Raw genomic sequence first — 27,737 nt, 5'->3', positions numbered from 1 at the left:
GGGTATTTATCTTGCTCTTTTACCTTCTGATTATTTCTCTGCTTTTTCATTTTGTTTAGATTGCTGTGTTTGGGGTGGCCTTTCTGTAGGCTGGAAGTTTGTGGCTCCTCTTTACTGTGGAGGTTGCTCCCTGTGGGTGGGGTTGGACTAGTGGCTTGTCAAGGTTTCCTGGTTAGGGAAGTTTGAGTCGATTCTGGTAGGTGGAGCTGCATCTCCTCTCTGAAGTGCAATGAAGTGTCCAGTAGTGAGTTTTGGGGTGTCTATGGGTTTGGTGTGACTTTGGGCAGCCTATATTTTAATGCTCAGGGCTGTATTCCTGCATTGCTGGAGAATTAGCATGGTATGTTTTGCCCTGAAACTTGTTGGCTCTTGGGTGGAGCTTGGTTTCAGTGTAGTTATGGAGGTTTTTGAATGAGCTCTTGTCGATTAATGTTCCCTGGAATCAGGAGTTTTCTGATGTTCTCAAGTTTTGGATTTAAGCCTTCTGCCTCTGGCTTTCAGTCTTATTCTTACAATAGCCTCAAGACTTCTCCATTCATACAGCACAGATGATAAAACATCTAGGTTAATGGTGAAAAGATTCTCCACAGTGAGGGACACCCAGAGAGGTTCACATGTAACACAGAGTTACATGGAGAAGAGAAGAGGGAGGAGGGAGATAGAGGTGATCAGGAGGAGAAGATGAAGAGTCAAAAGGGAAGAGACCAATCGATCCAGTAATCAGGTCCCTAAGTGTTCTCCACAGCCTGGAACACGCAGAGAGATTCACAGAGTTAAGTAGAGAAGAGAAGGGGGAGGGAGGAGATAGAGGTGACTTCGGGGAGAAAAGGGAGAGTCAAAAGGGGAGAGAGCAATCAAACCAGTAATTACACCCCAAGTGAAAATGGATACTGAAGATTAGATTCTTAAGGTACAAAATTGATAACAAATACCAAGAAGCAAAGATTAAAAATCTACAGTAGAGGTTAGACTCTCAAAAATACGATATTAAAAATACAAAACATCCAGCACGGAGTGAGAGGAGACACAGACGCTCAGGGAGCATTGGTCTCCAGGTCTCAGGGAGCCGGCACCAGAGTCTATCTCCCTTTAGCCCAGATGACGTCCTGAGAACCCTTCTTCTCATCAGGCCACTGCAGATCTTTGAGACCAACTCCTGGGGTCTGTGTTCTCTCTGAGTACAGCTTTCCAGGGCACAGGGCATCCCACCGTCCACTGTTGGCTGCCCATTTCCTTTCTGCCAGGCACTGCTCTGGGCACAGAGCCTGGAAGGTGACTGTTTCCAGGTCAGCCAGTCAGCAATTTTTAGCACTGCAGGCTGCGGGGTATGGAAACTTTTTTTTTTTTTGTATATTTTCATTAAAATTTTATTTTTACTTAAATGGTTGCAAGAAAATATAAAACCTACTGCACACTTTCAAAAACAGATGAGTAGTAGGTAGCCGAATTTTACTATGCTGGTTATGAAATGAAACTAACAAGAAGAAGAAACATGCAACAAATGTTTTTGCCAATTTTAGGTGCTGGGCATTTCCCCAGGGATTCCCATGGCAGTGCTGGCTTCCTTAAGGCTTTGTATGCTGATAACACAGACTCTTCTTGAGGGCTGGGTTCTTCTGTGACAAAGACGCATCCTAGTGACTTTGTGGCTGCCTGGAACCTTCCTTTCCCCGTGGTCGCCAGCTGGATGGTGTTACACCAGATCCCGCAGTTAAGTTACACAACTGGCTACGTCTAGATTGAAAGACAGCAAAGCCCAGGGTAACTCCATCATGCCCACATTTAGCACAGAATGAGAAATTCAGTGTTAAGCCTGAAAGGCAGGATGTGGGGGTGCAAGGCAAAGCAGGTTAACAGAATTGAGAGAGGAGGGTCTTCCAGGGTTTGTCTCTGTGGAGCTGGCCATTCCAGGGCTCTCTTCTGGAAGCCTTTCTTCACAGTCACATTTTAGAAATTCATATTGGATGTCAGCAGACTCAAAGTTTCCAGAAATACTGGAGAAATCGGTGCACGTTGCTTAGTTCAGTGTTTTCCCAGCTTAATCACGGAACATTTTTTTGGTTTGTTTTGAATAGCAGCTATTTTTATCCACTGTTTAGAAAACACCTGCTTAGACAGTATATTGTTTCATGCTTTTAGCTGCAACAGAATCACCCCTTATATAGAAGGAGGGCCACGGTGTGCACCTTTGCCAACGTGTATGTGAGCTCTTAGGCTAGTCCACTAATGGGAGTGATGACAGGTGTCACAAGGCAGCTTGAACTTACACCTGCATGACACTTCTAAGAAGGGTTGCACACTTACAAGTGGGGCTACTTAGTTTATTTTAGGGAGTGCATACCTGCAACATGCCAGGCCTTGTGCCAGGCACCAGACACATGGCAAGGAGTTTGAGGACACTGTGATGTGTATTAAAGGCATGTTTAAAACGTTGCGGATCACAAAAGAGGAAGGGTACCTCTCCTCGAGAGAACTGAGGCTAGCAGGTTTTTTTTTTTTTTTTTCCCCTTGAAAGGGAACAGTTGACTTGGGTCTTAAAGGTTGAATAGAAGGTTACCAGGCCGAGATGCAGGTGGGGTTGGGGACAGATTTCAGGGGCCACAAACAGAGACATGTGTTGGTTGAGGGGCGGTGGGGTAAGATTCAGAGCCCACTCCCACATGTGGGTTCATTCTTCCACACCCAGCAATCCCCCGACAGCAACTGGGGGTCCTGCAGTTCAAGTCGCCTCTGACACATCTACTCAGAGACAGCATCTCACGCCTCGGGCTCAGGGCTCTGTGTCAGCTCCAATCACAGTCCAGTTGTTACCTGTGCTCCTGCCCTAGCAGCTATAATTCAGAAGTTTCCACAACCCTCTCTTTGGGTTTGATTGATTTGCTGGAGTGGCTCAGAGAACTCAGGAAAATATTTTACATCTACCAAGTAGATGACATCCGGATGGAAGAGCTGCACGGGGCAGGGTGGGGGAAGAGGTGCAGGTGCACCACTCTCCCTAACGTGACTGTCTTCACCAGCCTGGACGCCTTCTGAGCCCCTGCCTTTTACGTTTTTATGGCGGCTTCGTTACTGAGGCGTGGTTGATTAAACCACTGGCCCCTGGCACCAGAGGCAACCTCCAGCCCCTCCCACTCCCTGGAAGTGTAGGGGGTGGGACTGAGATTTCCAACCCTCCAATCACAGGGCTGTTTCCCCTGGCAACCAGCCCTATCCTTAGCTGATTTCCAAAAATCACCTCATTAATGTAACCTCAGGTGTGGTTTGTTCTGGCTGTTAAAACACCTTTATAGTTTGCAGCACTTAGGAAATCCCAAGGGTCTCAGGATCTCTGAGCCAGAAAGGGGGCAAAGACCAAGTATGTGTTTCTTCTTATAAATCCAAGTACAAAGGGCTTCTGTCTACAGAGAGCTGATGAACTTGGAAAGGAGGCACTCAGACTCTGCTCTACACTTTCCCTACAGAGAGTCCCCAGGGCAATTTGGCAATCATCTAATTAAAAAACTAATTCTCAGATGGGGTGAAGGGTGGAAAGAGCTACCACAAAGCGAGTACTGCCACGTGTTAACCGAGGTGTGGACACAGGTGCTCACCGTGCAAATTCCTTTAGCTGTGCCATATATTTGTAAATCTTCATAATAAAATGTTTGGTTGAGTGGACTCAGTTCAAATTCTCTTTGCAAAGCTCAGTTTTCTTAAGGTTCTCTTTGATTACTGAAGTTGCCAGCACCAGAGAAATCTCATTTTTCTTGCGTATGAAAACAAAAATCTTAATCTCACGAAAGCAAGTTAACCCTCGATATGCTAGCTTTGATTTCTTTTAAAAAGCCGACTATAAAATGCTAAGCCAGGCACCCAGAGATAGCCCGAATGAGTTAGTGAGGTCTGGAGAAGAAGGGAGGGTTCAGAGCTTCTGGGACAAAGGGCAGATGCAGGCAGAGATGAAGGTGAACTGCCAGTCCAAAATCAAGGTGTCCTGGGGTTGTTCCTTTCTGGAGGCCGTGAGGACCTTGCCCTTCAGCCCAAGGGGCTGAGAGTGAAGAGTCCTCATTCACTTTTCACTTTAAATCAATTTGCTTGAACACTTTAAATAAATTTACTTCTTATTAAGATGCGCTTCAGTAAGAAATCATTTCAACTCTTAAGCCATAAAAGGACAGCCTCTCCCCCAGCTACTGGTGTTGCTGGTACTCCTTGGTTTGTAGACACATCACTCCAGTCTTGGGCTGTATTATCACAGGATGCTGTGTCTTTGTCCTTCTCTGTGTCTCTTCTTCAAAGGACCCCAGTCACTGGATTAGGGCCCATCGCAACCCAGCATTACCTCATCTTAACTTGGTGACACCTGCAAAGACTCTGCTTGCCAGTAAGATCACACTCTGAAGTCCTGGGGCAGGATTTCAACATATCTCATGAGAGGACACGACTCACCCACAGCAGAAAGGGACAGGGAAAAAGGGTTTTGGGAGGGGTGTTTGTTTGGTCCCCAGATGTGCTGCGTGGAGATATTGCATCAGGATGATGGAGACGTCAGAAAACAGAGCAGCCAGCCTGGAGTCGGCTGGCATGGAACGGATGAATTACGCATCCCCAGAACTGCCTACCTCCGGACTTTTTTACGAGGTCATTAAATATCCTTACTGTTAAGTCCATTTTTACTCATTGCTTGCAACGGAAACTATTCTAATTTTTTTTTATTGAAATAAAATATTTGACCGTAGGTACTTGAATATAATCCTGGTTTTGGACCTAAGCATTAAATGCTTTCCTTCTTATCAATAAGAAGGAAAAACAGTCATGCTACTTCCTTTAGGATGGATGATAAATGAGAAACTCGTTTTTTCCAAAATAGCAAACATGATTTCTTTTTAAGTACATGAAACTATGCTTAAAACCCTCCAAGAGTTCTTTTTAAATGTAATTTTACAGATATGCCTTGTTATTAGTAAAATCTCTTTACTTTCACAAGTTAAATTATACTTCAATGTATTTGTGTATTACAGAATGATCAGTTCACAGGGTAATCTGTTGTGGGAGTAGAAAAGTAGGCCCAGATGCAAAGAATGCATTTCCATGAAAATAGAGATATATGAACTAAATAAATTACTAGTTTTAAATAAATAATCTTCTTATTGAATGACTTATCCTTCTGGTAAAATATTTACCATACTCTTTAAAAGCTTTTTAATCAACCGAAGCACTCAGGAAGCTTTAAATGACTGGCTATCCTTTTGTGGCTTAAGAGTTGAAATGATTTCTTATTGAAGTGCATCTTAATAAGAAGCAAATTGATTTAAAGTGCTTCAAGTCCTTGTGGAGTGAGGGCTCTTTGTGCTCAGCTCCTTGGGCTGGAGGGCGAGCTCCTCATTTCACGGGGCTGGAAAGGTCATGCTCTACCCCGTGCTCTGATGTTCTGGGTAATTAAGACTCAATTCCTTTCAAATTACCTGAGGACAGGCCCTGGCCTGAGTGACTCAGAGTGAGAGTGTTTTCCCTGCCACCTCATTTCTCTGTGTAGTGTTTTCCTGAGTTTAAGAAAGAATATAAAAAAATAAATGACTGGAGAACTGATTAAATACATGGACTCCCAGCCCTTGTCCCACATGTACTGGATCAGATTCTACAGAAGAGGAGCCCAGGAACCTGCATGTTAATCCTCCAGGGGCTTCTTGTGTTTAGACTAGTCTGATCCCCCATCAGACAACTGGAGCTGGCATCTGAGGGCCCTGGTTCTCGCTCTCCTGTGGTCATGTTACAACTCAGGCTGATTCAACCTAATGCTCTGTGATGACCTAGCTGGGTAGGATGTGGGGTGGTGGTGGGAGAAAGGCTTAAGGAGGAGGAGACATGTATACTTATAGCTGATTCATGCTGTTGTACAGCAGAAACTAACAACACTGTAAAGCAATTATCCTCCAATTAAATTCAAAACGAAATCGACCAAAGATGTTAAAAACACAAACAACAAAAGACCAACCCAAACCAAAAGCTCAGGTTGCCAGGCCCCAACCCCAGGGTCCACTTTTGTGTCAAAAGAATTCTCGCCCAATTTACTGGATCACAGGGCTTTCCTGCTGGCGCAGACGGTCAAGAATCTACCTGCAATGCAGGAGATCCTGGGTTTGATCCCTGGTCAGGAAGATCCCCTGGAGAAGGGAATGGCAACCCATTCCAGTATTCTTGCCTGGAGAATTCCATGGACGGAAAACCCTGACGGGCTATAGTCCATTGGGTCACAGAGTCGGACACGACTGAGTGACTAACACCGGATCACTGAGTATAGAAAGAGATTCTTTATGTTCTAAACTTGTCAAACAGCCCCCAGTTAAAGTACTACCACACATCTCGTCCAGAACTGTTCTGGAATACAGATTAGGATAAGTTATCCAAGAAATGTCTGGCAGTTCTTGGAGGGGGATACGCTCTCAATGATTCCAGAAACACCGGCTCAGTTGTGCCAGAGGCACTGCTTTTCCTTCTGGGGAGGATGAGGCTGGGTCACAGGTCATCTCAAAGCCTTGTCTGCACTTGAGAAAATGAGATTGACCCACTGAATCCTAACTGTATTTCCTTTGGGCGATGCTGGTGAAATGGATGTTTCATATAATCAAACGTGATGAGGGCTCATGGACCCCAAGGCTGACCTGGTAATCAACCACCTTTTTGAAATTCTGCTGGCAAGACAGTGCAATTTTTCAGCTAGTTTCAGAGCAGTCCTTTTCTCTAAGATTCTTAATTATGGGTCCAAGGAACACGGGTTCTGACTGAGGGGAGCTGATGAGGAACTGTCTGCCCATCAAGGGGCAAGTCTGATTTCCTTCTGGGACACTGTTTTGCTGCCTTACAATTTGTGTAGCAGGCCAGCTGAGGCTTCCATTCTGCAGAGAATTTGGGCCTGTCCTTTGTCTCAGCAGGATCGTGGAGCAGAATCAGTCAAGAGGTCTATTACCAGGAGAATTATCATTAAAAGAAACAACCATATTCTTTAAATTTCCAGAAATGAGTTTTGTGATGATGATTTACAGCCCATTAAAATTAACTGGTTTTCTTCTCCATAACAGGTCTGTAGTTTTATATTTAATATTTAAAATGTCTTCCTGGAAACACTGGATTTTGATGGCAACTTCCCAAGACCCATAAAAGGTTGTTGTTCAGTCACTCAGTCACGTCTGACTCTGCTACTCCATGGATTGCGGCACACCAGGCTTTCCTGTCCACTATTTCCCAGAGTTTGCTCAAACTCATGTCCATTGAGTTGTTAATGCCATCCAACCATCTCATCATCTGTCATCCACTTCTCCTGCTGCTCTCAATCTTTCCCAGCATCAGGGTCTTTTCCAATGAGTTGGCTATTTGCATCAGGTGGCTAAAGTACTGGAGCTTCAGCTTCAGCATCAGTCCTTCCAATGAATATTCACAGTTGATTTCCTTTAGGATTGACTGATCTCCTTACTGTCCAAGGGACTCTTAAAAGTCTTCTCCAGCACCACAGTTTGAAAGCATCAATTCTTCAGTGCTCAGCCTTCTTCATGGTTCAACTCTCACATCTACATGACAACTGGAAATACCATAGCTTTGACTATATGAACCTTTGTCAAAGTGGTATCTCTGCTTTTTAATACACTGTCTAGGTTTGTCAACACTTTTATTCTAAGGAGGAAGTGTCTTTTAATTTCATGGTTGCAGTCACTGTCCACAGTGATTTTGGAGCACAAGAAAATAAAGTCTCTCACTGTTTCCATTTTATTTTCCCCATCTATTTGCCATGACCACCTCCTGGAGTTCACTCAGACTCACGTCCATCGAGTCAGCGATGGCATCCAGCCATCTCATCCTCTGTTGTCCCCTTCTCCTCCTGCCCCCAATCCCTCCCAGCATCAGAGTCTTTTCCAATGAGGCAACTCTTCACATGAGGTGGCCAAAGTACTGGAGTTTCAGCTTTAGCATCATTCCTTCCAAAGAAATCCCAGGGCTGATCTCCTTCAGAATGGACTGGTTGGATCTCCCTGCAGTCCAAGGGACTCTCAAGAGTCTTCTCCAACACCACAGTTCAAAAGCATCAATTCTTCGGCGCTCAGCTTTCTTCACAGTCCAACTCTCACATCCATACATGACCACAGGAAAAAACATAGCCTTGACTAGACGGACCTTTGTTGGCAAAGTAATGTCTCTGCTTTTGAATATGCTATCTAGGTTGGTCATAACTTCCCTTCCAAGGAGTAAGCGTCTTTTAATTTCATGGCTGCAGTCACCATCTGCAGTGATTTTGGAGCCCAGAAAAATAAAGTCTGACACTGTTTCCACTGTTTCCCCATCTATTGACCGGATGCCATGATCTTCGTTTCCTGAATGTTGAGCTTTAAGCCAACTTTTTCACTCTCCACTTTCACTTTCATCAAGAGGCTTTTTAGTTCTTCACTTTCTGCCATAAGGGTGGTGTCATCTGCATATCTGAGGTTATTGATATTTCTCCCAGCAATCTTGATTCCAGCTTGTGTTTCTTCCAGTCCAGTGTTTCTCATGATGTACTCTGCATATAAGTTAAATAAGCAGGGTGACAATATACAGCCTTGACGAACTCCTTTTCCTATTTGGAACCAGTCTGTTGTTCCATGTCCAGTTCTTTTTTTTTTTTCCATGTCCAGTTCTAACTGTTGCTTCCTGACCTGCATACAAATTTCTCAAGAGGCAGATCAGGTGGTCTGGCGTGCTGCGATTCATGGGGTCACGAAGAGTCAGACACGACTGAGAGACTGATCTGATCTGATTTGCCATGAAGTGATGGCACGATGACCAGATGCCAGGATCTTAGTTTTTTGAATGCTGAGTTTTAAGCCAGCTTTTTCATTCTCTTTAACGTTTATCAAGAGGTTCTTTAGTTCCTCTTTGCTTTCTCCATTAGGGTGGTATTATCTGCATATCTGAGGTTGTTGATATTTCTCTCAGCAATCTTGATTCCAGCCTGTGATTCATCCAGCTTGGCATTTCACAGGATGTACTCTGCATAAAGTTAAATAAGCAGGATGACATTTATACAGCCTTGACATACTCCTTTCCCAATTTTGAACCAGTCCATTGTTCCCTGTCGGGTTCTAACTGTTGTTTCTTGATGTGCATACAGGTTTCTCAGGAGACAGATAAGATGGTCTAGTATTTCCATCTCTTCAATAATTTTTCACCATTTGCTGTGATCCACACAGTCAAAGGCTTTAGCATAGTCAGTGAAGCATAAAAGGTAAGAGGCAGTAAATCACCATCAGTGGTCTGGGGGTGTATTTTCTGAGGGTCAAGGAGACAAAAGATTGCAGCTGGAAAACTTCTTGATGTCAGTGACCTTTGAGTGCTCTGAGAGCTGAGGCCTGGGAGGCATGAACTTGGAGGAATTTTTTTCAGTCTTAGAGATGAGAGAAGGTGTTGTTTGTGGGCTTCACCTGGGTGGGGCTTTCTGGGTCCTTGCTGGTCCTGTAGGCATGGAATTCACTCTCTGTGGGGCTGCTGAGACCACAAAACCCCTTTTGCAGCTAAATGCTTCCAAACTGCTCCATCCTGAAATTTAAGCTTAGCTATTGGGAAATGATACTGTTTCATCTAGAAGGCAGACGTTTGCTAGTGATCATAGCAATCATTTGTCAAAATACATCCACAACGTAGGAAAGTATAGATAAACAGCCAAGGTGATCATCACGAAGCCACGAGCAGCCCACGATGTGCACCTAGTCTGCATCAGCGCAGGTGCATTAGGGAGTGATGGAATGTTCCATTTCCCAGCGGTGGCCAGGGCCCCTCGGGAATAGGAGTTCTGTACTGGAGAGGTGTCCAAGCTTCCAGGACCTAACCTCACTTGGTGGAAGCCTCACTGTGAGGGCTGAGCAGATTCTTTTCTAGCAGAGCTGACATGACTTGTGGAGACAAACTCCTTTATTTCCCGTCATCTGGGAGTTCGACGAGTGACCAGTCGCCGTCACTCTGGTTTTGTTTTCAGGCAGTGACTCACATACCATACCCACCCTTCCTCATTCACTCAAAGTTTTAAAGAAGCTACAGCTAAATGCAGCTGCTTAACATCATTAGAAGGAGCCCAAGGTTGCAGGTGACACTGCACGGGAACTTTAATGCTGCTGAACTCATTGTCGTTTTCTTTTAGAGACCTGACGAGACTGAAAGCCAAAAGGGCTTTAGCGGTCTCAAGGGGTAATGTCAGAGGAAGAGGAATGCTGGGGGGTGCGAGCAAGGCAACAACTGAGACCAGTAGCCAGCACTCGCTGTGGTTTGTCCGGGCAAACGTCTGAGAAACCGGTTTGCTTCTATAGCTGTTCTCAAATAACTTCTCCGGGGGGAAGAAAAAGAGGCTAGTCCGGGAGCACATTTCTAACAGCCCTGAAGAGTTTTAATTCTGAATAAAAATTCACATCAAGCATGTCTGTTATTTAATTTAGGTCATGTTTAACTGAAATTAGCCATTCAAAACTGAATTTCGAGATCCACTGAGGTGGCAGGCTTTCATTCCCAGACAGCCCGGCCGAGACAACTTGGAAGTCTTACCTGGGCAGGCAGCTGTCGGTGGTGATTCCAGGGTCCCTGCTTCCAGCTGTGTGGTCAATTGTTGCCCAGCACTGGGTCCCTTCTGTTTAAAATGGGCTGATCAAATAAAAACTAACTCAGGGCTGTCATGTGGATGAAGTCAAGTAATGTAAACAAAATGCTCGCATAGCACCATGGTTTACAACAACCACTTTCATAGGTGCTGGTGGCTACGACTCATTGTTAACTGTTGCCAGTTAATGTTCAAGGTGAGATCTGACAACATACTGTGAAAACCCCTCGATTTTAATCTAATTAAAACAGAAACTACAGAATAAAAGAAAAGAACACTGTTATCCATATAGGAAACCGTCAGTGTACAGACAGGATTTTAAAAGGTTCACTGTAAGTTGTCTGTTGGACTCTCTGTCCCCATAGCAACGATGTTCACTTTCCTTTGTCGTGGCTGCAAGCCTAGCCTTCCCTTCTGGCAGCACAGTCTCCCCAGAACCTCCCGTCTGTCCCCACTTTGGCTGTTGGTACCGAACCTTTCTAGAGGTTCTAGCGGATCACCTGAAAATGGTATGAAAACTCAGAAAACCAATCATTTGTGACACAAAAGGAAGCATCAACAGCAGGATTTCAGGCACCTTTATTCATGGCAGGTATTTTTGGTCAGGGGACTTTCCCCTGAAAACTTCCTGTAACTTAAGGAAGCCAGCTCCTCGCGCCCGACTGCCACTTGTCATCTCCCAGGCTTGGAAGCACCTGTGTGTGCTCCTGTCCCGTCCACTGTGCTCTGGGCCTCCAGGGCCAAACCCAAGCAGGACCCACCAGCCCAGGGAAGGACTTTCTGCAGCTTGGTGCTAACAGCGGAGAATCCATCTTGTCCAGAAGAAATCAAATCCTTTGTGCTCCCTGGATACTTTATAAACAGGACACATTCTTCCTTAATCTTATTATACATTTGCAATACAAACAATTAAGACTGGTGACATAGGAAACTTTAAAAAAATCATACTGTGTTGACTATGGGCTTTCCTCTCCTTAACACTATTTCATTCCTCAACTTCTTCCATTTTCTCTACAAAATCACCCTGCTGAGACAGTCATGCAGTTCTCCTTCCCGTCAACACTGCCTCCAGGATCAAAACTCGACATACTCAGCTGAGCAGCATCATCAGTAATAAAGCCACTACTCTGCTTGAATTCAGGTAGGAAACAGTATAAAGAAGCAGTGTTTCTTAAAAACTCAAGCCTACTACAAGTTATTTATCATCTTCTAGCCAAACAACTGGCACAGGCTTAACATGGTCTGCTTTTCTTTTCTGTTTCTTTTCCCGGCCAGTAGCTCAAAAGATGGGAGTAACTGAGTTGTACAATCCTGCCAGATTTCCTATGGTAACGACTGTGAGTGGACAATGTAGGGTCCGACTGAAGAATTCAAATCTCATGCAAAACTCTAACTACTGAAAGCCTCATCACATCAGGCAACTCTGTCGTTTTCCATATTTAAAAATTCTAACACTAAAGTGGCAGTGGTCACTCTTAAGTTACTGTGGCATCTGACCTCAGGGACTCAGATATAAGATCGTGGTTCAATTCTGAGTTTTGGCGACAGAGTAGTGACAGATATTCTGAATACACAATTTTAAATGTTTTTAACCACTTGAAAAGTATCACCAACACACTATTTGGTATTTACTCAATGGTTACTCTGAGAATCAAAGAACCTTAACTATAAACGTCTTACTTCACAAAATCTAATTATAACCAAGAGTTTACTCTATGTCTAATAAAAAAATCACGCAGCAACTTCTATCAAACAGCAACTACTACAAAGGGAATGACAGGAAAAAGAATAACCTCACAAAAATACACTAAAAAGTTGGACAACTGTATGCAGGAACTGCCAAAGTTTTAGTGTTTAATAGCACAACTGACCAAGGTCCAAGATGTGAAGTCACCATGTTCAGGAAACATGGGGGCAGGGGAGGGAAGTCACTCCATAAACTAACTCTATAGTATGTGGTAAGAAGAATGCACACTTTATAATATAAAACCTGTCTACACATAGTAGTTAGTTGAAAAAGCCATCTGTCTCCTCTTGGCTTGTAAAAAGGTGTTCCAGATTCCAGCGAAGACAAGCAACCTGTTGAAAAAGGAGAAGCCATCAATGTGCTATTCATTCTATAAGGACAAATACAAATAATACACAGAATTAGTAACAAAAAATCCTTTCAGAATCCTCATTTGAAGTAAATATTGTGTCTGCATAAAATCCTAGCAAAACTACAATAAAAACCTTTATTAAAAAGTTTATTGTGACTGTTTCCTACTCCCACTCCTTTTCTAGCATTATGCCTGTCACTTGAAATTCTTCAATCTTGCAGTTCTTGAGAGGGTGTTCTCATTCACTTGATGGGGTTTTTGACGGCTGGATGACATGAGACCTGGAGGAGCTCCGGAGATGGAAGAACACTGCCCAAGTCTACAAGGAATCAAGGTGACAACCACAAAAAACAACTTTGTGATTTACTCACATAGTGCAACAACCCAATCTACTATTAAGATAACAGTAGATTTAAGATTTTTTACCTCTCAAACCTTTATTTATTTTCTTGGACTTCAACCCGTATTTCATAGTTACCTATAATTTGGTCCAGCCAGGACATGCTCAGAAAATAAAAAAAAGAATTTGGTATCTTTTCCTGTATATTCTGCTTGGTACTCTAGTTACCTAAACATTCACAGTAAACTTTATTTTTACAGGAAATTAAAATGCTAAAGGGCTTCCCTGAGGCTCAGCAGTAAAGAATCCGCCTGCAATGCAGGCATCCCTGGCTCAGGAAGCTCCCCTGGAGAAGGAAATGGCAACTCACTCCAGTATTCTTAGCTGGGAAATCCCATGGACAGAGGAGCCTGGTGGGCCACAGTCCGAGGGGTTACAAAAGAGTCAGACACAACTCACCTCAACAAAATGCTAAAAGTGCGAAGAGGGTTTAAAAACGACCCACTCCAGTACTCTTGCCTGGAAAATCCCATGGACAGAGGAGCCTGGTAGGCTGCAGTCCATGGGGTCGCTAAGAGTCGGACACGACTGAGCGACTTCACTTTCACTTTCTGGGTTGTAATGGGGTAAACGCCACACTCTAGAAAAGGCTCACCATGAAGGAATCCACCACGGTGAGATCAAAGCAGTCATCTATGCGTCTAGCTATCTTGCTTTAACTGCTCTTTTTTATTATTAGTCTCTCCCCTGGAAATTTAAATCAACTCTAGCATAAAGGGTTAACGTGGCCATAGTTTAGGTCATCTAAATCATACATAATCAGTTATTGTCCTGGCATTTACCTCGTGAAGGGGTGTTTCTGCAAGAGAATCCCTAGAACTTACGGTATTTACGAAGGTGGCAAAGTGGGTGTTCTCTCAAACAAACAAAAAACCCTAAAAAGCCATTGGAAGATCTGCCAGTGATTCGAATTTTCAGGCCAACAAAACATACTTTTTGGTTTTGGTTGTACTGGTATAAACTCAGTGTTATCTAATATTACTCAGTGGTAATCTAGGGTTCACTGATAAAAACAGGAAAAAATATACTCCTCATAAGGAATTAGTTTGGTATGAAAAATTCAGAGCCTGGAGTCCCCAGGGGCAACGACAAGCGGATGCTTGCTGGTTTGTGGCTGGGGACGGACCTAGAGGAAGTCCAACTACATAGAGTCACAGGGACCTGTACCAGGGTCCTGCCCCTCCCTCCGCTCACCTTCAGCTCTTCTGTGTGGCCGGGATCTTGTTTTCACTGTCCAGCTCTTCCACCCCGGCCTGCGTCATGAGGTCTGCTATGTTCTTCTCCAGGTCATCAATGCGACTGCTCATGTCATCAAGTGGGGAAGTTAAAGACAAGGCACCAGAGCTTCCACTTCTTACCCTTCTCCCCCAGCTCCTTGCAGACTAGGGCCTTCCACACAGCAGCTTAATGAAAGTGGTTTCCTAACTTCCTTTGGACATTGTCAGAATCTGGCTTAGAGCACATCCCAGCCCTGCCGTTATTCTTGTGAAAGGACCTAGGCAAGTTCTCTCACTTTCTAAGATTCCTGACTCTTTATCCACCACAACCTGTTCGTCAGGTGATGGTGAGGATCACGGGAGATCTACACATGAAATGCTTAGCTCACAGTCAACCACTTGAGACAATATTATCGATAGACTGCAAGTTCCTTGTTGCCAGGGATCTAGCTCAGCTGTATCCCTAGATCTCTGCACAGTACTTCTCAGGAAGTGTGTACCTAAGCTCACTGGAAAAAAAAACCAAAAAACCCCCAAAAAAACCCGGATAAATGACAAGTGGATGTTGACCTGCAAACTACCCACTTATCGCCACTACTGGAAAAATGGGACCCAGTAACCCATTAGAGACTGACTACAAATAAAGGATATTTCTTCCAATGATCTGGTCGGACATGGTCTGAAATTTATCTTGCATCTGTTGCAGGAGTGTCTGCACCTGTGAAACGACCAAACACAACACCCCACGCTTACCCTGGAGACGCCGTCACGGGATCAGGGTAGAAGCTCTCGTCCCTTGGGGAGATCAAGGACCCCAATTCTCCGCAGCTCCGTGGCCTTCAATTTCCCTGTCTGGGTTTCAGTTTTCCCAACTGGCGAATAAGACTTGGGGCGGGGGTGGGGTGGGAGGGGCTGGTGACGCCCCTCCCTTCTGGACCCTCTGCGATTTATAATGCCTTGGGTATTTGGGGACGGAGGGGTTGGGGATGGGAGCTGCGGGATCCTGGGGTCACCGAGAGTGAATGGGGCGGGGGACCCGGGCGCGTCAGCAGGTGAGCGACCTACAGACAGCGACCGGGGGCGGTCAAGGTAGGGGGGCCGCGGCAGCAAAGCCTTCAGAAACGGGGCCTTCTGAGACCCGCCCCGCGCGGCCGCGGAGACGCGCCTCGGTCCGTGGGCCTCGCCGGAGTCGCCCGCGGTTGCAGCGGCCTCGGGTGCGTCTCGCACAGCCGCCCCTTACCACTGAGGTGAGATCCTGCACGGTCTTGGGGTCAGTCTCGGCCATCTCCCCGGTGCCCAGCTTGGCGGTGCTGCCTCAGACCTTCACCTATACTTCCGTTTGTTCGCGCATACGCCCCAGCGGCTACTTCTCGCGACGACCGAGGCCAGTTTCACGGGACCACTGGGCATTCTGGGAGTCGTAGTTCGCGTCACGCGCCGGAAGGGCCTGTCGCATTGCGCTTCCGTTCCGAGGCGAGGCCCCGCCCAGCACTTCCCCGCCCCTTCCCATAAGCCACGCCCACCCTACCGCCCCCACCGCGCCCCGCTCCGCGCCCCGCTCCTGGCCCCGCCCCGGGAGGAAAAAGGTGAAACGAACGTGCTGTGAGGCTTGGATCTGGAGTTTTGTTTGGTGTCTGTTTCTGGCAGGAGACTTTGAGACCTTTCTATCGCGACTGAAAATTTCAAAACCGCCAGCAAATTTGACACCTTTTCAGTGGAAGCTTTTTTTCTTTTGCACTTAAGCAGAAAGACGACATACTTTGTTGCTTTATGCAAAAGCTCCGCTAATTTATCATCATAGCTGATACACTTACTTTGTGGAGTTGACACACCAAAGTTAACTGAATATTGTTCTCTTAACAAAATTGCTGTATCAAGTGTGAGGCACCAGCAGTTAACCTTTAAAACTTTGGTTTTGAACAACGTTCATTTCTGTTTAAGTGTCTTATGTCCTCTTTGCATTAAAAAAAAAAAACAAAAAAAAACTATTTCTTAATTAACTGAGTGACTGAAGTAGTTCTCCTTTCCCCTTTCGAGATGGTTTGGGTTTATTTTCATGCTTGCGCTTTGCTTCAGGCCGGGCCTTGTTTCTGGATCCTCAGTTCTCCGACTTGCACTAAACAGGACTGATGCTTATGTGTCTACAGCTGCAGTGAGGTGTCGTGTTGGTTGAGCAGGGGAGGAGTGACCACCGCAAGGTGGGCCTTTGAGAACTTGTCATTGGTTCTTTCCTTCCTGACTTGGCACCCACATCAGCTGTTAGGACCTAAGCCTGCACTGAGCTGTGTGCACTGGGGTCTCCAGGTCACCGCGTGCAGGTGAGCCTCAGGTCTGACGATGCCCCGCAGCAGCTTCAGGCTCTAGTACCCCGGCCTTCTGGTGGCCCAGGCTGCACTGGCTCCAGCCTTTCCTGGACGTTCCAAACCTTTCCAGTCTCTCTAGACCCCGTGCGTCATCCCCTCATTCTCAGAGGATGACTGACTATTCTACTTTGCAGTGAAAACAGAGACTATTGTCAGAACCTCCCTCCTGATCTACACATGTCCCTCCATCAGCACCTGTATCACTTCAGCCCTTTCCCCTCAGAGGACAAAGTGACCTTGATGAGTTTGGGGGTAAGTATGTGCCTGTGAAATCAGGGAAGCCTGGCATGCTGCAGTCCATGGGGTCATAAAGAGTTGGACATGACTGAGCGATTGAACTGAAACGATGAAGTCATTGTCCCCATCAGAACCAGAAATATCTGCCACACCCCCAAAGTTTCCCTGATACACTAACATATACTATTAATATTAAATATATGTAATATAGGTTAATACATTTTATATAATAAAATACTTCATCAGATAAGATCAGATCAGTCGCTCAGTCGTGTCCGACTCTTTGCGACCCCATGAATCGCAGCACGCCACGCCTCCCTGTCCCTCACCAACTCCCAGAGTTCACTGAGACTCACGTCCATCGAGTCAGTGATGCCATCCAGCCATCTCATCCTCTGTCGTCCCCTTCTCCTCCTGCCCCCAATCCCTCCCAGCATCAGAGTCTTTTCCAATGAGGCAACTCTTCACATGAGGTGGCCAAAGTACTGGAGTTTCAGCTTTAGCATCATTCCTTCCAAAGAAATCCCAGGGCTGATCTCCTTCAGAATGGACTGGTTGAATCTCCCTGCAGTCCAAGGGACTCTCAAGAGTCTTCTCCAACACCACAGTTCAAAAGCATCAATTCTTTGGCTCTCAGCCTTCTTCACAGTCCAACTCTCACATTCATACATGACCACTGGAAAAACCATAGCCTTGACATTGTGTTATAAAGTAGTAATATTTTTTTTAATGTGTGTTAAAAGAACACTAAATGTAATGAATGCCCTGTGGTAAATTTTAAGTATAGAGTATTGTGGCTATGAGCACTATTCTCTAGTGGATCTCCAGAGCTTGTTTATCCTGTTTAAGTGAAACTTTGTATCTCTTGACCAACATCTCTCTGTTTCTGCCTCCTCCAGCCCCTGGCAACCACCACTGTGCTCTCTGCTTCTATGAATTGAACTGTTATACATCCCACACACAAGTGAGGTCAAATATTTGTCTTTCCGGGTCTGGCTTATTTTGCTTAGTAAAATGTTCTCCAGGCCCATCCATGGTGTCCCAAATGGCAGGGCTTCCTTCTTTTTAGAGGCTGCATGATACTCCATTTTGCGTACACACCACGTTTTCTTTATTCACTCATCCGTCAGCGGACAGGTAGGTTGTCTGCACCCCTTTGTTGCTGTTCAGTCTCTAAATCATGTCTGACTCTTTGTGACCCCATGGGCTGCAGCAAGCCAAGCTTCCAGGTCCATCACCAACTCCTGGAGTTTGCTGAAACTCATGTCCATCAAGTGATGCCATCCAACCATCTCATCTTCTGCCACCCCCTTCTCCTCCTGCCCTCAGTCTTTCCCAGCATCGGGGTCTTTTGGCTCCACCCCTTGGCTGTTCAGATAACGCTGCAGCGAACCTGTGAGTGCAGACATCTCTTCCAGATCCTGATTTTATTTCCTTTGTATAAATATTTAGTAGTGAGACCGCTGATCGTGTGGTAGTTCTCTTTTTAATTTTTTTGAGGCGCCTCCATGCTGTTTGTGAGCAGGACTCATGGTGGAGACTGTGGCCAGTGTGGCCAGGCAGTAGGATCTGTGGCCAGCTGCTGAGATTCCTCAGTGCTGTGAGCCCCGGGCACGTCCTCTCAGCTTCTAGCCGGCTCAGACTATATTCAGTTGTGCAGATTGCCTCTGTGTTCTTTGCGGGACAGACAGAGTGGCCTTTTGGGCAACATGCTGCAAAGGTGGGGGGAGCAGAGACTCAGTTTGCTTTCCCAAAGGAGAAACTGTGGACCAAGGAGTCTCTTGGCTGTGAGCTGGGCTGCCTTGGAGGATGGGTGATGCAGTAAAGTGAAACTCTTCTTGTCCTTATTCAGGTTCCTCTGAGAAAGGCATCTTTTTCAGTTTTCCGTTTGCTCCACTGAGGTGCTGGAACATCTCAGGTGTACTCCTAGGCTTCCATAAAGGTGTCCTAATCCATGAGTGGTCATTAAATTGATGTTTCTGGGGGAGGGCGTGTGGACTGGAGCCTCTCATTCTGTCATTTTGCTCTGTATTTTTTTCGATCATCACTTGACTATATCCTGAGTGATGCTGGTTTTTCATTCATAGTAGGCATGATTTTCATTAAAATATATTGACTTAAGTAAAAATCACAAATTTAAAGGTATACAGTTTCACGCTATGGCTGTAACTGACAGCATGAGTGGCTTCTTGGTGTGGTCTGGTTAGGTGAGGTGGGAGATGGATGTCCTTAAACCATGAGGATGCTCCCGTAGGATGACAGTTTAGAAAATTCTGCCCTAAGAGAAGGCAGGGCAGCAGAGATAAAGAGGTAGTGCTTGCTTTAAGTAATTTGTCATTACACACTTTGGGAAATGCTGCTGAATCAGAGGAACACATCTCTTCTCCTTGGGGATAAATCACAACCAGGACAGTTGGGAATTTCTGTAGGTGCTGGATACCCATTTGGTATAGAACAAGCCTTCAGTAATCCTGAGCAGAGAAGATGCTGCCTTGCTGGTGTGAGGAAGGGCAGGGCAGGGATTCAGGGTCCATTCTTGGTGGATCAGAGGAGGAGCACCAAAGGTAGGGCTTTGTTATGGAGAGAAACAAACATTTAATTTAGTTCTGACAAATTTAATTTTGAAGCGCCTTTGCCCCAGGACAGTCTTCCTGGCATGGATTCCCATGTGACATCAAGTTTTGCTAATGTCCTGGAGTGCACCCTGGGGACAGCCCCTGGTGACTTTGACTTGGGAGGGTCTCTTTGAGGTTGCGTTCACAAAAGAACAGAAAACTGCTTTCATGGCAAGAATGGTGTCACCGGTGGCATCCCGATCCCCCTCCAATTGTTTTGCTTCTAGTTTGATGTGTTGGTTGATGTTTCTCATGTTCATTATGGCAGTTTTCCAAATTAGTGTCACTGTGATTGCCTGACAAGGAATCAATTTCCTGTTTGTTTATCAAAACTAGCAATTTCCTGCAGACAGACTGCCTAGAGAGGAAGGAAATGTTTCTTAGCGACTCTTGACTTACAAGTTTGGTTTTGGTGTGCTTCACTGATCTTGTCATTATTCAGTGGCTTTGTCATCATCAATTTCACGCATTATATGTAATGATACAAACTTGGTTCCATCGATTCCTGGTGACATATGGGTGGTACTGGCTTAGGATAAGTAAGTAGGAAAAGATCAGTGTTGGAGTCACACATACACTTTCTAGGAGTTTGAACAAACTCCAGCAGATAGTGAAGGACAGGGGAGTCTGGCGTGATACAGTACATGGGGTCGCAAAGAGCTGGACGCAACCGAGCAGCTGAACAACCAAGGAGTGAGGCCTGGCTAAGACAGCTTTAACTATGTCAATGGAGTTTTCTCATCTGTACAGTGGGGATAATCTCTATTTCACTGTTCTTGAATTATATAAATTATCTATGTAATATATAGTTATATATTACATATAAAATGTATAACATAATATGCAAATACACACACAAATAATGTAAAATATCTCACCATAGGAGGCTCTTACCAAATATTAGCATCCTCCCCTTCCCCTTTTTGCTTAAAATCTGAATTAAGTCATCTTCTTGACATCTTCCTGTACCTGGTTATCTCTCTATTTCACTCTGTATCTTTCTACCTCTCTCTACCTACCTACGTACCTACCTACCAATCATCTATATGTTTTTTTCCAAGTCTGAAGGATTTGAGTGTTATAAAAGAAGATAGGAAAAGAGTTAATTATTAGGCAGGCAGGCAGCACTTGGTTTTACTTTGGTCATTAAATATTATAGGCCAACCAGAACACCATTTGAAAAAATATACCTTTGCTTTGTCACTGTGTTTAAACTGTACTAAAGCCAGTCTAAGCCCAAGCACACACATTAAAAATCTCAGATCACCTTTATTTGACTGTTTCACAAACAAGTTAAAATTTCATGGCAACTACACAATAAATCAAATGTTAATTTATAGCCCAGAGACTATAAGAAAGTCAGCAACTAGGGCCCAAAGGTACAGTATCTTCAGTTGAATGAAAAAAGTTTTAAATAATAAACTTTTATCTCTTTAAAATGTCTATGAAAAAATTCATTTAAAATTTCTGAAAAATTTTATCTTGGGGGAAATAAATAATATTTAACACCAGAACAGGATTGACACAAATGCATGACAATGCAAATATTTTTCATATAGCCTTCATTTTAAACCCTTTAATAATCTGAATGCATGTATATGATAAAGAATGACTAATTTTATAAAGGAAAAGCTTTAAAAAGTAGCAGAAAATGGAGAATTCAGCATATACTTATAGGACTTCTATGAACCACTTTCTCAAAGACTTTAGAGCTTTGTAGTGAAAATTACTATGGTTTTACTACACCCATTGCTTCTCACTGCATCCCTACCACCCAGCAAGCACTTGGGGCCGGCTCAGCATTCGATCTCTGCTTTGGGAAGATCCTGTGGAGAAGGGAATGGCAACCACTCCAGTATTCTTGCCTGGAGAATTCCATGGACAGAGGAGACTGTTGTGTCCGATAGAGTCAGACACAACTGAGCGACTTGGGACCAAACACATTTCCAAAGCTTACCAAGTTCAGCAACCCTCCAATGACTGCTGTTCTGATAGTGATGCAGCGTGCATGGTAGGAAGAAGCTTTTCTGCCTCCCAATTGGATGACTGTCTAAATGATTTGTTTAAATCATAGACTTATTCTTAATTTATAGAATTAGAGTTCCTATCTGAAATCCTTAGTCACACATTTAGTCCCCCCATTTTTTCCTGTCTCTACAGATTTTGTATACGCTTTTACATTGTTGTTGTTTAGCCACTCAGTCGTGTCCTGCTCCTTTGCGACTTCATGGACTGTAGCCCGCCAGGCTCCCCTGTCCATGGGATTTCCCAGAATACTGGAATGGGTTGCCATTCCCTTCTCCAGGGGATCTTCCTGATCTAGGGGTGGAACCTGCGTCTCTTGCATTGGCAGGTGGATTCTTTACTATTGAGCCAAACACAGTCAGAAGTAGATAAATTTTTCAGCAGTGGGCTAATCCAGTAGCAATAGGAAATAAAATAAGGGTAATGCATTTTACATAGCAAAGGAATTATTGATTGCAGTAGATGAACAATTATGAAAGCCCATTATCATAGGATTACAAGAAGTCCCAAATCTTCCGAGTCTCAACAGCCAGATAAGAAGATGGTTGCATCATCTTTATGAAAAGTGCAGCTACGCACCACCATCATTATCATCATCATCTTCACCATCACCGCCATCATTATTATTATTGTTTCTATTATTTAGTAGTTAAATAGAAAAGGTAGTTTCTTCTTTCTCAACGCTCACCTTTCTCTTGTGACTTTTCTCTCCCTGGTGTGATTTACCCGATGATTCCTGCTTAAGTCAACTACAAGTGGCTAGATTAGTGCGCTCTACTTAGAAAATCAGAAAATGCTTGGAGACCCTTTAGCATTTGTCTGTAGCCAAGTACAGTGCAAGCTCTTAAAGATCCCACACAACACCCCCCACTCAGCTCTCTACCCCGCTCAGTCGGTTTGGTAGTGACTGGGTACTTGGGAGGACAGGAGTTAACTTTTGGATCACCGAGATCTCTGATTTCACACCTACCATGAAATGTAGCTGGGTTTATTTTGTTATGATGTTCAAATTGGCAGGTGCTGGCGGAGAGCCAGGGCAGGTACCTCTACCTGAATGATGTCCGTCCGGAGAGAACTGTCAGCACCGAGGGGAACTTGTATCAAAATTAGAAAATGTTCACATGTTCTTCTTAGAACAAACCATCTGAAACAATTAATCATGTGTAAAATGGGGAGAAAATGTAATTTTTAATTAACTAAGGTGGTTAATACACTAATTAAAAAATGGAGAAGGTGTGACTTCATTCAGTGAAAATAAAATCCCCACAGTTTTGTGCTTAATGGGAAAGAAATTTCTGGCTCTCACTTGACTTTTTTTTTTCCAGTAACTTAGACTGAAATAAAATACATTGGTAATTATGAAATAACATTTTGATTCTGCAGTGCAACTGTATTCTAGCAATATAAATACACCCTATGATTCAGGAAATGGTACCGTTATGGCTCCTAAGAATTGGTCTGTTTTGTTGTTGTTTTTGAAGGGATTCAAAAGAGCAACATGACAGAAATATCTCTGTCTTGATGAGGATCCTGGGGACAGGGAATAAACTTAAATACGAGAAAATTAAGGCATATCCTGCTTGTTCATGAAGTATGCCCTTTACTCTGATTTCTTAGTGTTCTATGCTAAGTTGAGCTACCGGCGCCATTTGTAAAGTGCTGGAGAGCCTGTGGGCTTGAGAGGCAAGGGCAAGTCTTACACTCGAGTGGACGGTCACTCGACGTCTGTCTTCCTCCCCAGGGAGGGCTCAGGATGGAGCGAGCTTCCTGATGTCTAGTTAGCGAGCCTGTGAGCCAGGCTGCTGACCGCCTGGCCTCTGAGGATGCTGCTGGATGTGCTCCGCGGTAAGCCCTCCCCTCTGCCTTGCAGGAAGAGGGGAGCGAGCTCCACCGGGAAGACACGGGGCTGCATCCTGTGAAGCCAGAAGAGGAAACCTGGTAAAGTGTGACTGCAGGCTTAGAGCCCCTGTCCCTGAGGCTTCTCTGTACCCTCAGCAGGGCTGCTGACTTTCCCACTCACCCATTTGATGTCGGGGGACCCAAACGGCCAGCCAGAAGTGTGAACTCGCACTGGGCAAGACCCAGCGTCTGCGACATTAGACGCCAACATAGAAATCAGAGAAGAGCTACCGTCCGGCAGTTTTAACCACCAACACCCATTTATTTTAATGAAAAAAAAAAAAAGTCTCTGCATTCTATATGCTTCAAAAAGATTTACTATAGAAACAAATACAATATATGGAACTCTATCTGCATAATTTCACTACAATAAAGACAACATATGACTTCTAGTTCCTATGAAGGCAAACTCAAAAGCACAGGTGCAAACAGAGATTGCATAAGAAAGCGTGTGCGCACCCGCGCGTGCCCGCGAGTGTGGTTAAAACCTTTAGTAAGCAACGGCATTAAAATATGCTAAGACACTTACCTGACCCTAGCTCGTGTCGAGCGCTAAGAAAAAGCCACAGGCTGTCACTAGTTTATCTGCTAGAAAAATTTGGTGTGAGCTTTGATGGTTCAGTTACAGCGTATGGACAAGAAGATAACCTTGGTACAAGCACTAACCTCCGTCTTATGTTCGCATGCTCACAGAATAAAAATCAGTTACTTCTCATACATAATGAACATCTTTTATTTTCAGGTTTGCAAACGACGGCCGTCGATTCACACAAAAGGGTACTTTTAAAACTACCTGTATTTACTCTATTGTATGCGTGTATATAGGAAACGATCGCTGTGCATGTGCGTAAATGTATGTCTGTACATGTGGGCCGATATATGTATACACATGGTACCTGATGGCCTCTTCGGACGCATGTGTGACCTCCATGATGACACTGGCTGTTGTACGTATGCCAAGGAGGGCAAGGTTCTCTATCCTGGGCCAGGTCCCCAGAAAACCCACTGGGACTGTGGTTTCCGGACACTTACAAATGCATAGAGGTAGACGCCCATGCATTTGATGGTGAAACGTCCAGCTCTGCTCCTCACCACCGTCACTCAGGATCATCCTCACATAGGATGGCAGTGAAAACTGTCCCCCTCTGCGGACCTGCCTGGACGGTGGGTCGAGGAGAAGCACGAGCTCTGTGCTCTGCCCTAGTGCTGAACTGGACGCTGAGGCCCTGGAGGGGTCGGCTGCTTTAGCTTCTACCCCTTCTGTGCTTAACCTCTCGGGGAAGGGTGACAGTATATGAGGACCAAGCTTCTGTAGTCTGTCTCTATAAATACTGGGTATATACACATACAGATACGCATACATATACAAATACTAACCCACAGACCAAACCGGAAGTGTGGAGTGCTGACTAGCAACATGGCAAACACATCAGGAAAAGTATTCGTTGTTCCTCCTCCCAGAAGGTCAAGTTCTATGCCATGATGTTTAAAACACTCAAGGGAAAATTCAGAGGATTCCGTTAATTAAAGGGGAAAAGGAAGATGCTGTCAAAATGGTGAAGTACAGATTAAGTGAAAATTGCAAAGAAAACGAAAATCTGAAACAATTGAGGCCTGGTTGTGAAGTTCGAGAGCTGTAAACTGCAATCTTCAGATTTGGATTTTTTTTTTTCTCTTTTTCCTGTTGCTATGGAAACTTGGGAATCAAGCTTCAGGTGTCAGGAGTTCTCACAGACCTGAATGGAAAAGACTCAGAGTCAAGTCAAGGAATATAACAACTCGATTCAAAAACATTTTAGCTAAATACTAGATACATGACTGGCAAGCTATAATAAATGCATTTATAAATATTGTACTACTTTGGGGGAGTTTTTTTTTTTTTCCTTAAGCACAACATTTGAAGAGAGAAGGAATAGTTCTGCTGGTTTATGACTCAAAAAGCGGGACTTCTCTGAAAATGCGAATACCACATGTCTCACACCTCAGATCAACCGTGGCCCGTCCCGCTGCCTCACTGAGCCCTGTCTTCTGCAGTTGGCCCAGGGCTGGGCTCTTTTATAAACAAGCCTACTTGGCAGCTTGGAAATGGACCATCATCCCAGATACATATACATACATATATTTCTTTTGGTCCCTGAGAAAAGCAGGAGAGTAACTGGTGGTTCTGCAGAGATGGTGTATGAGTTCCCGAGGGCTGCTGTCACAGATGACCACAAATTCAGCGGCTCACAGACCACACACACTCACTCTCCTACACTCTGGAGGTCAGACTTCTTAGGGGGCTACAGTCCAGGCGCTGGCAGAGTTCCTTTTGGAGCCCCCTCCTCCCCTTCAAGCTCCCCGAGCTTGTATATGTATATGTATATGTATATGTACATGTATATGTACATGTATATGTATATATGTATATGTATATGTATATGCCTGTTTGGACGCGGCCCCTCCCTGCCTCTCTGAGACCTGCTTCAGGGTTTGCATTGCTTGCTCTCCAGGCTTTAGGCCAGCTGAGGGACTTCCACCCTGCCTGCTGATAGGGTGAATGGAAGCAGCTTGGCTCTCTGCCACCTTTGCCTAATTATAATTATATCTTGGATTTGCACAGGGAGAAGGTACCACTAAAAACTCATGTTACAAAGAAACAAAAATGTATAAAAGATCAACCCACAATGCAAGTATAGTCTCTTCTGGAATGAATTGATTGTTGGAGTATAATGGGTTGTTCTGTAAAGCTTAGGGCTTTTCACTCTAAATCTGTTAAGGGGGCGGGTCAGCACGCAAACGTCACCAACCTGTGCTGCACCCCACTGATTTCAGAGTTTAAAGTAGTCATGTATCTGCTCTAAATTCTAGATAGAAAAATCTTTGTAATGTGACTCGAGTGTAAATAAAATGATATTGAGAAGGTTAAGGGAGAAAGCTGTTTTAACAGAAAGGACCATGGAAATGAACATGCTGATTCAGATGCGAGTTTTATTGTGATTTTCTATACCTAGGGATCTTTATACTGCTTGACAGGTGAATTCCTCTGGGGTTAGGACTCTTCTGAACTCATTTAATTCCCTTTTTTTTTCCAGGTGAATTTTTCATTGCCCTTGCTACCATTGCCTTAAACTCTTTGGTGACCTGGGCTGCAGTAAACTATATCCTTCATATTCACTTGCATTTGAAGACTGGAAAAGAACATAGTAAATGGCATCACCAATTTCATTTAAAAATATTTTCCTGTGTGAGACCAATAACTTAATCATTTTCGTCATTGAGAAAAATAGGAAAAAATTTTGGCTTAATAAGACCCACTCCATTTGAAAGCCCTCAAGCCCTGTTTAAGTCAAGTCAGACCACAGCATATCTCCTGTGACTGTTGAGTTGATTGCACAAAAAAGTTCACAATGATGTAATGTTCTTAGCTGTGCATGTGTGTGGCACATAGAAAGCCCTGGGACGTCAGAGGTTGACTGTCATTGTCCATAAACTTGGAGGGACCAGCTCCATCTGCAGGCCGAGGATGGCCTGCTCTACTCCGGCTTGGTGCTCCTCCAAGCTCTGCCTCTGTCCGTAATATATTTCACAATGAAGAGGAGCAAAATATTGGTACACCCAATGACATGGACTGTGCGGTTCTGTTTATGGAAAATTCTAGAGAAGGCAAGAATCTAATCAGAGAAGGCAGATCAATGAGAGTCTGGACTCTGGGGAGGGGATCAACAGGAAAGGGGTACAAGGAATGGCATCTTGATTGTGGAGTGGCTACACTTTACCAAAATTCATCAAACTGCACCCTTAAAATAGGTGAATTTTATGGAATGCAAATAATACCTTAATAAAAAGCATTAGAATGAAAAGTATTTCTGGTGACCATTTTTTTTGCTCATTTGGTCACCTCTTTAAACTTCTTCATTGTGATCATCAAGGTTACAATTCAATCCCCCGTCCTTTCCAATATAGAGACATTTAATTTTGGTACTTATTCAAATGGTTCACCTGATCTGTTCTTTTATATTCTTGCTCTTGTGAATTAATTTTAAAACAGTGTTTGAAAAGGTTTCAGCGCAATATTCCTTGAACTTGCCTTGTCACAGCACAAAGACCCTCATGGATGTGCCAGCTTGCTTTCTTTGGAGGGTCCTAGGGGGAGAATTATGCATCCCCTCGATGTCATCAACATGTGATTTAAACAACAAACTGGCAGTAAAAATCATTTCATTTACATTTTTTATTGCTTTCAATGTCATTAGTTTTATTTCTTTTACTTTGGGATGTCTAAGAAGGAACTGCGTCTCTCTCAGTTCAA

General features: G+C 44.3%; 2 protein-coding genes across 4 annotated transcripts in view; both read right to left on the bottom strand.

Moving 5' to 3' along the window:
* Positions 1 to 11,154: 11,154 nt before the first annotated feature.
* On the bottom strand, positions 11,155 to 15,704 carry HSBP1 (heat shock factor binding protein 1). 2 transcript variants are annotated; one of them, XM_019979711.2, is made up of 4 exons: positions 15,548 to 15,704; positions 14,959 to 15,025; positions 14,285 to 14,405; positions 11,155 to 12,670 (listed from the first exon to the last, which is right to left on the bottom strand). In XM_019979711.2, exons 1-3 carry the CDS (start codon positions 15,590 to 15,592, stop codon positions 14,287 to 14,289), a joined length of 231 nt encoding a protein of 76 aa, XP_019835270.1. In that variant the 5' UTR covers positions 15,593 to 15,704; the 3' UTR covers positions 11,155 to 12,670; positions 14,285 to 14,286. The 2 variants fall into 2 exon arrangements, with proteins under 2 accessions (XP_019835270.1, XP_070626476.1); XM_070770375.1 differs by lacking the exon at positions 11,155 to 12,670 and adding an exon at positions 12,821 to 13,009.
* Positions 15,705 to 24,155: 8,451 nt separating this feature from the next.
* Positions 24,156 to 27,737, bottom strand: part of CDH13 (cadherin 13) — a 1,011,953-nt gene continuing 1,008,371 nt past the window's right edge. For both annotated transcript variants that reach the window (XM_019978955.2, XM_070770373.1), the window contains one exon: positions 24,156 to 25,182. In XM_019978955.2, the coding sequence (XP_019834514.1) occupies positions 25,175 to 25,182 (8 nt within the window). In that variant the 3' untranslated portion in view covers positions 24,156 to 25,174. The remainder of the gene's footprint in view (positions 25,183 to 27,737) is intronic.

This window comes from Bos indicus, chromosome 18 (genome assembly GCF_029378745.1).
Source record: "Bos indicus isolate NIAB-ARS_2022 breed Sahiwal x Tharparkar chromosome 18, NIAB-ARS_B.indTharparkar_mat_pri_1.0, whole genome shotgun sequence".
Classification (NCBI taxonomy): Eukaryota; Metazoa; Chordata; class Mammalia; order Artiodactyla; family Bovidae; genus Bos; species Bos indicus.
Note: the sequence above shows the minus strand (reverse complement) of the source record. Positions and strands in the feature narration are given on the sequence as shown.

What these genes read in the sequence shown, in the direction of transcription:
- HSBP1 (XM_019979711.2), bottom strand. Translation starts at nt 15,592, where the DNA reads ATGGCCGAGACTGACCCCAAGACCGTGCAGGATCTCACCTCAGTG. An exon ending in TGCAGGATCTCACCTCAGTG is followed by an intron (nt 15,026 to 15,547) that starts GTAAGGGGCGGC and finishes GTCGTTTCACAG; the next exon opens with GTGCAGACACTCCTGCAACA. An exon ending in CGACCAGATCATTGGAAGAA is followed by an intron (nt 14,406 to 14,958) that starts ATATCCTTTATT and finishes TAACTTCCCCAC; the next exon opens with TTGATGACATGAGCAGTCGC.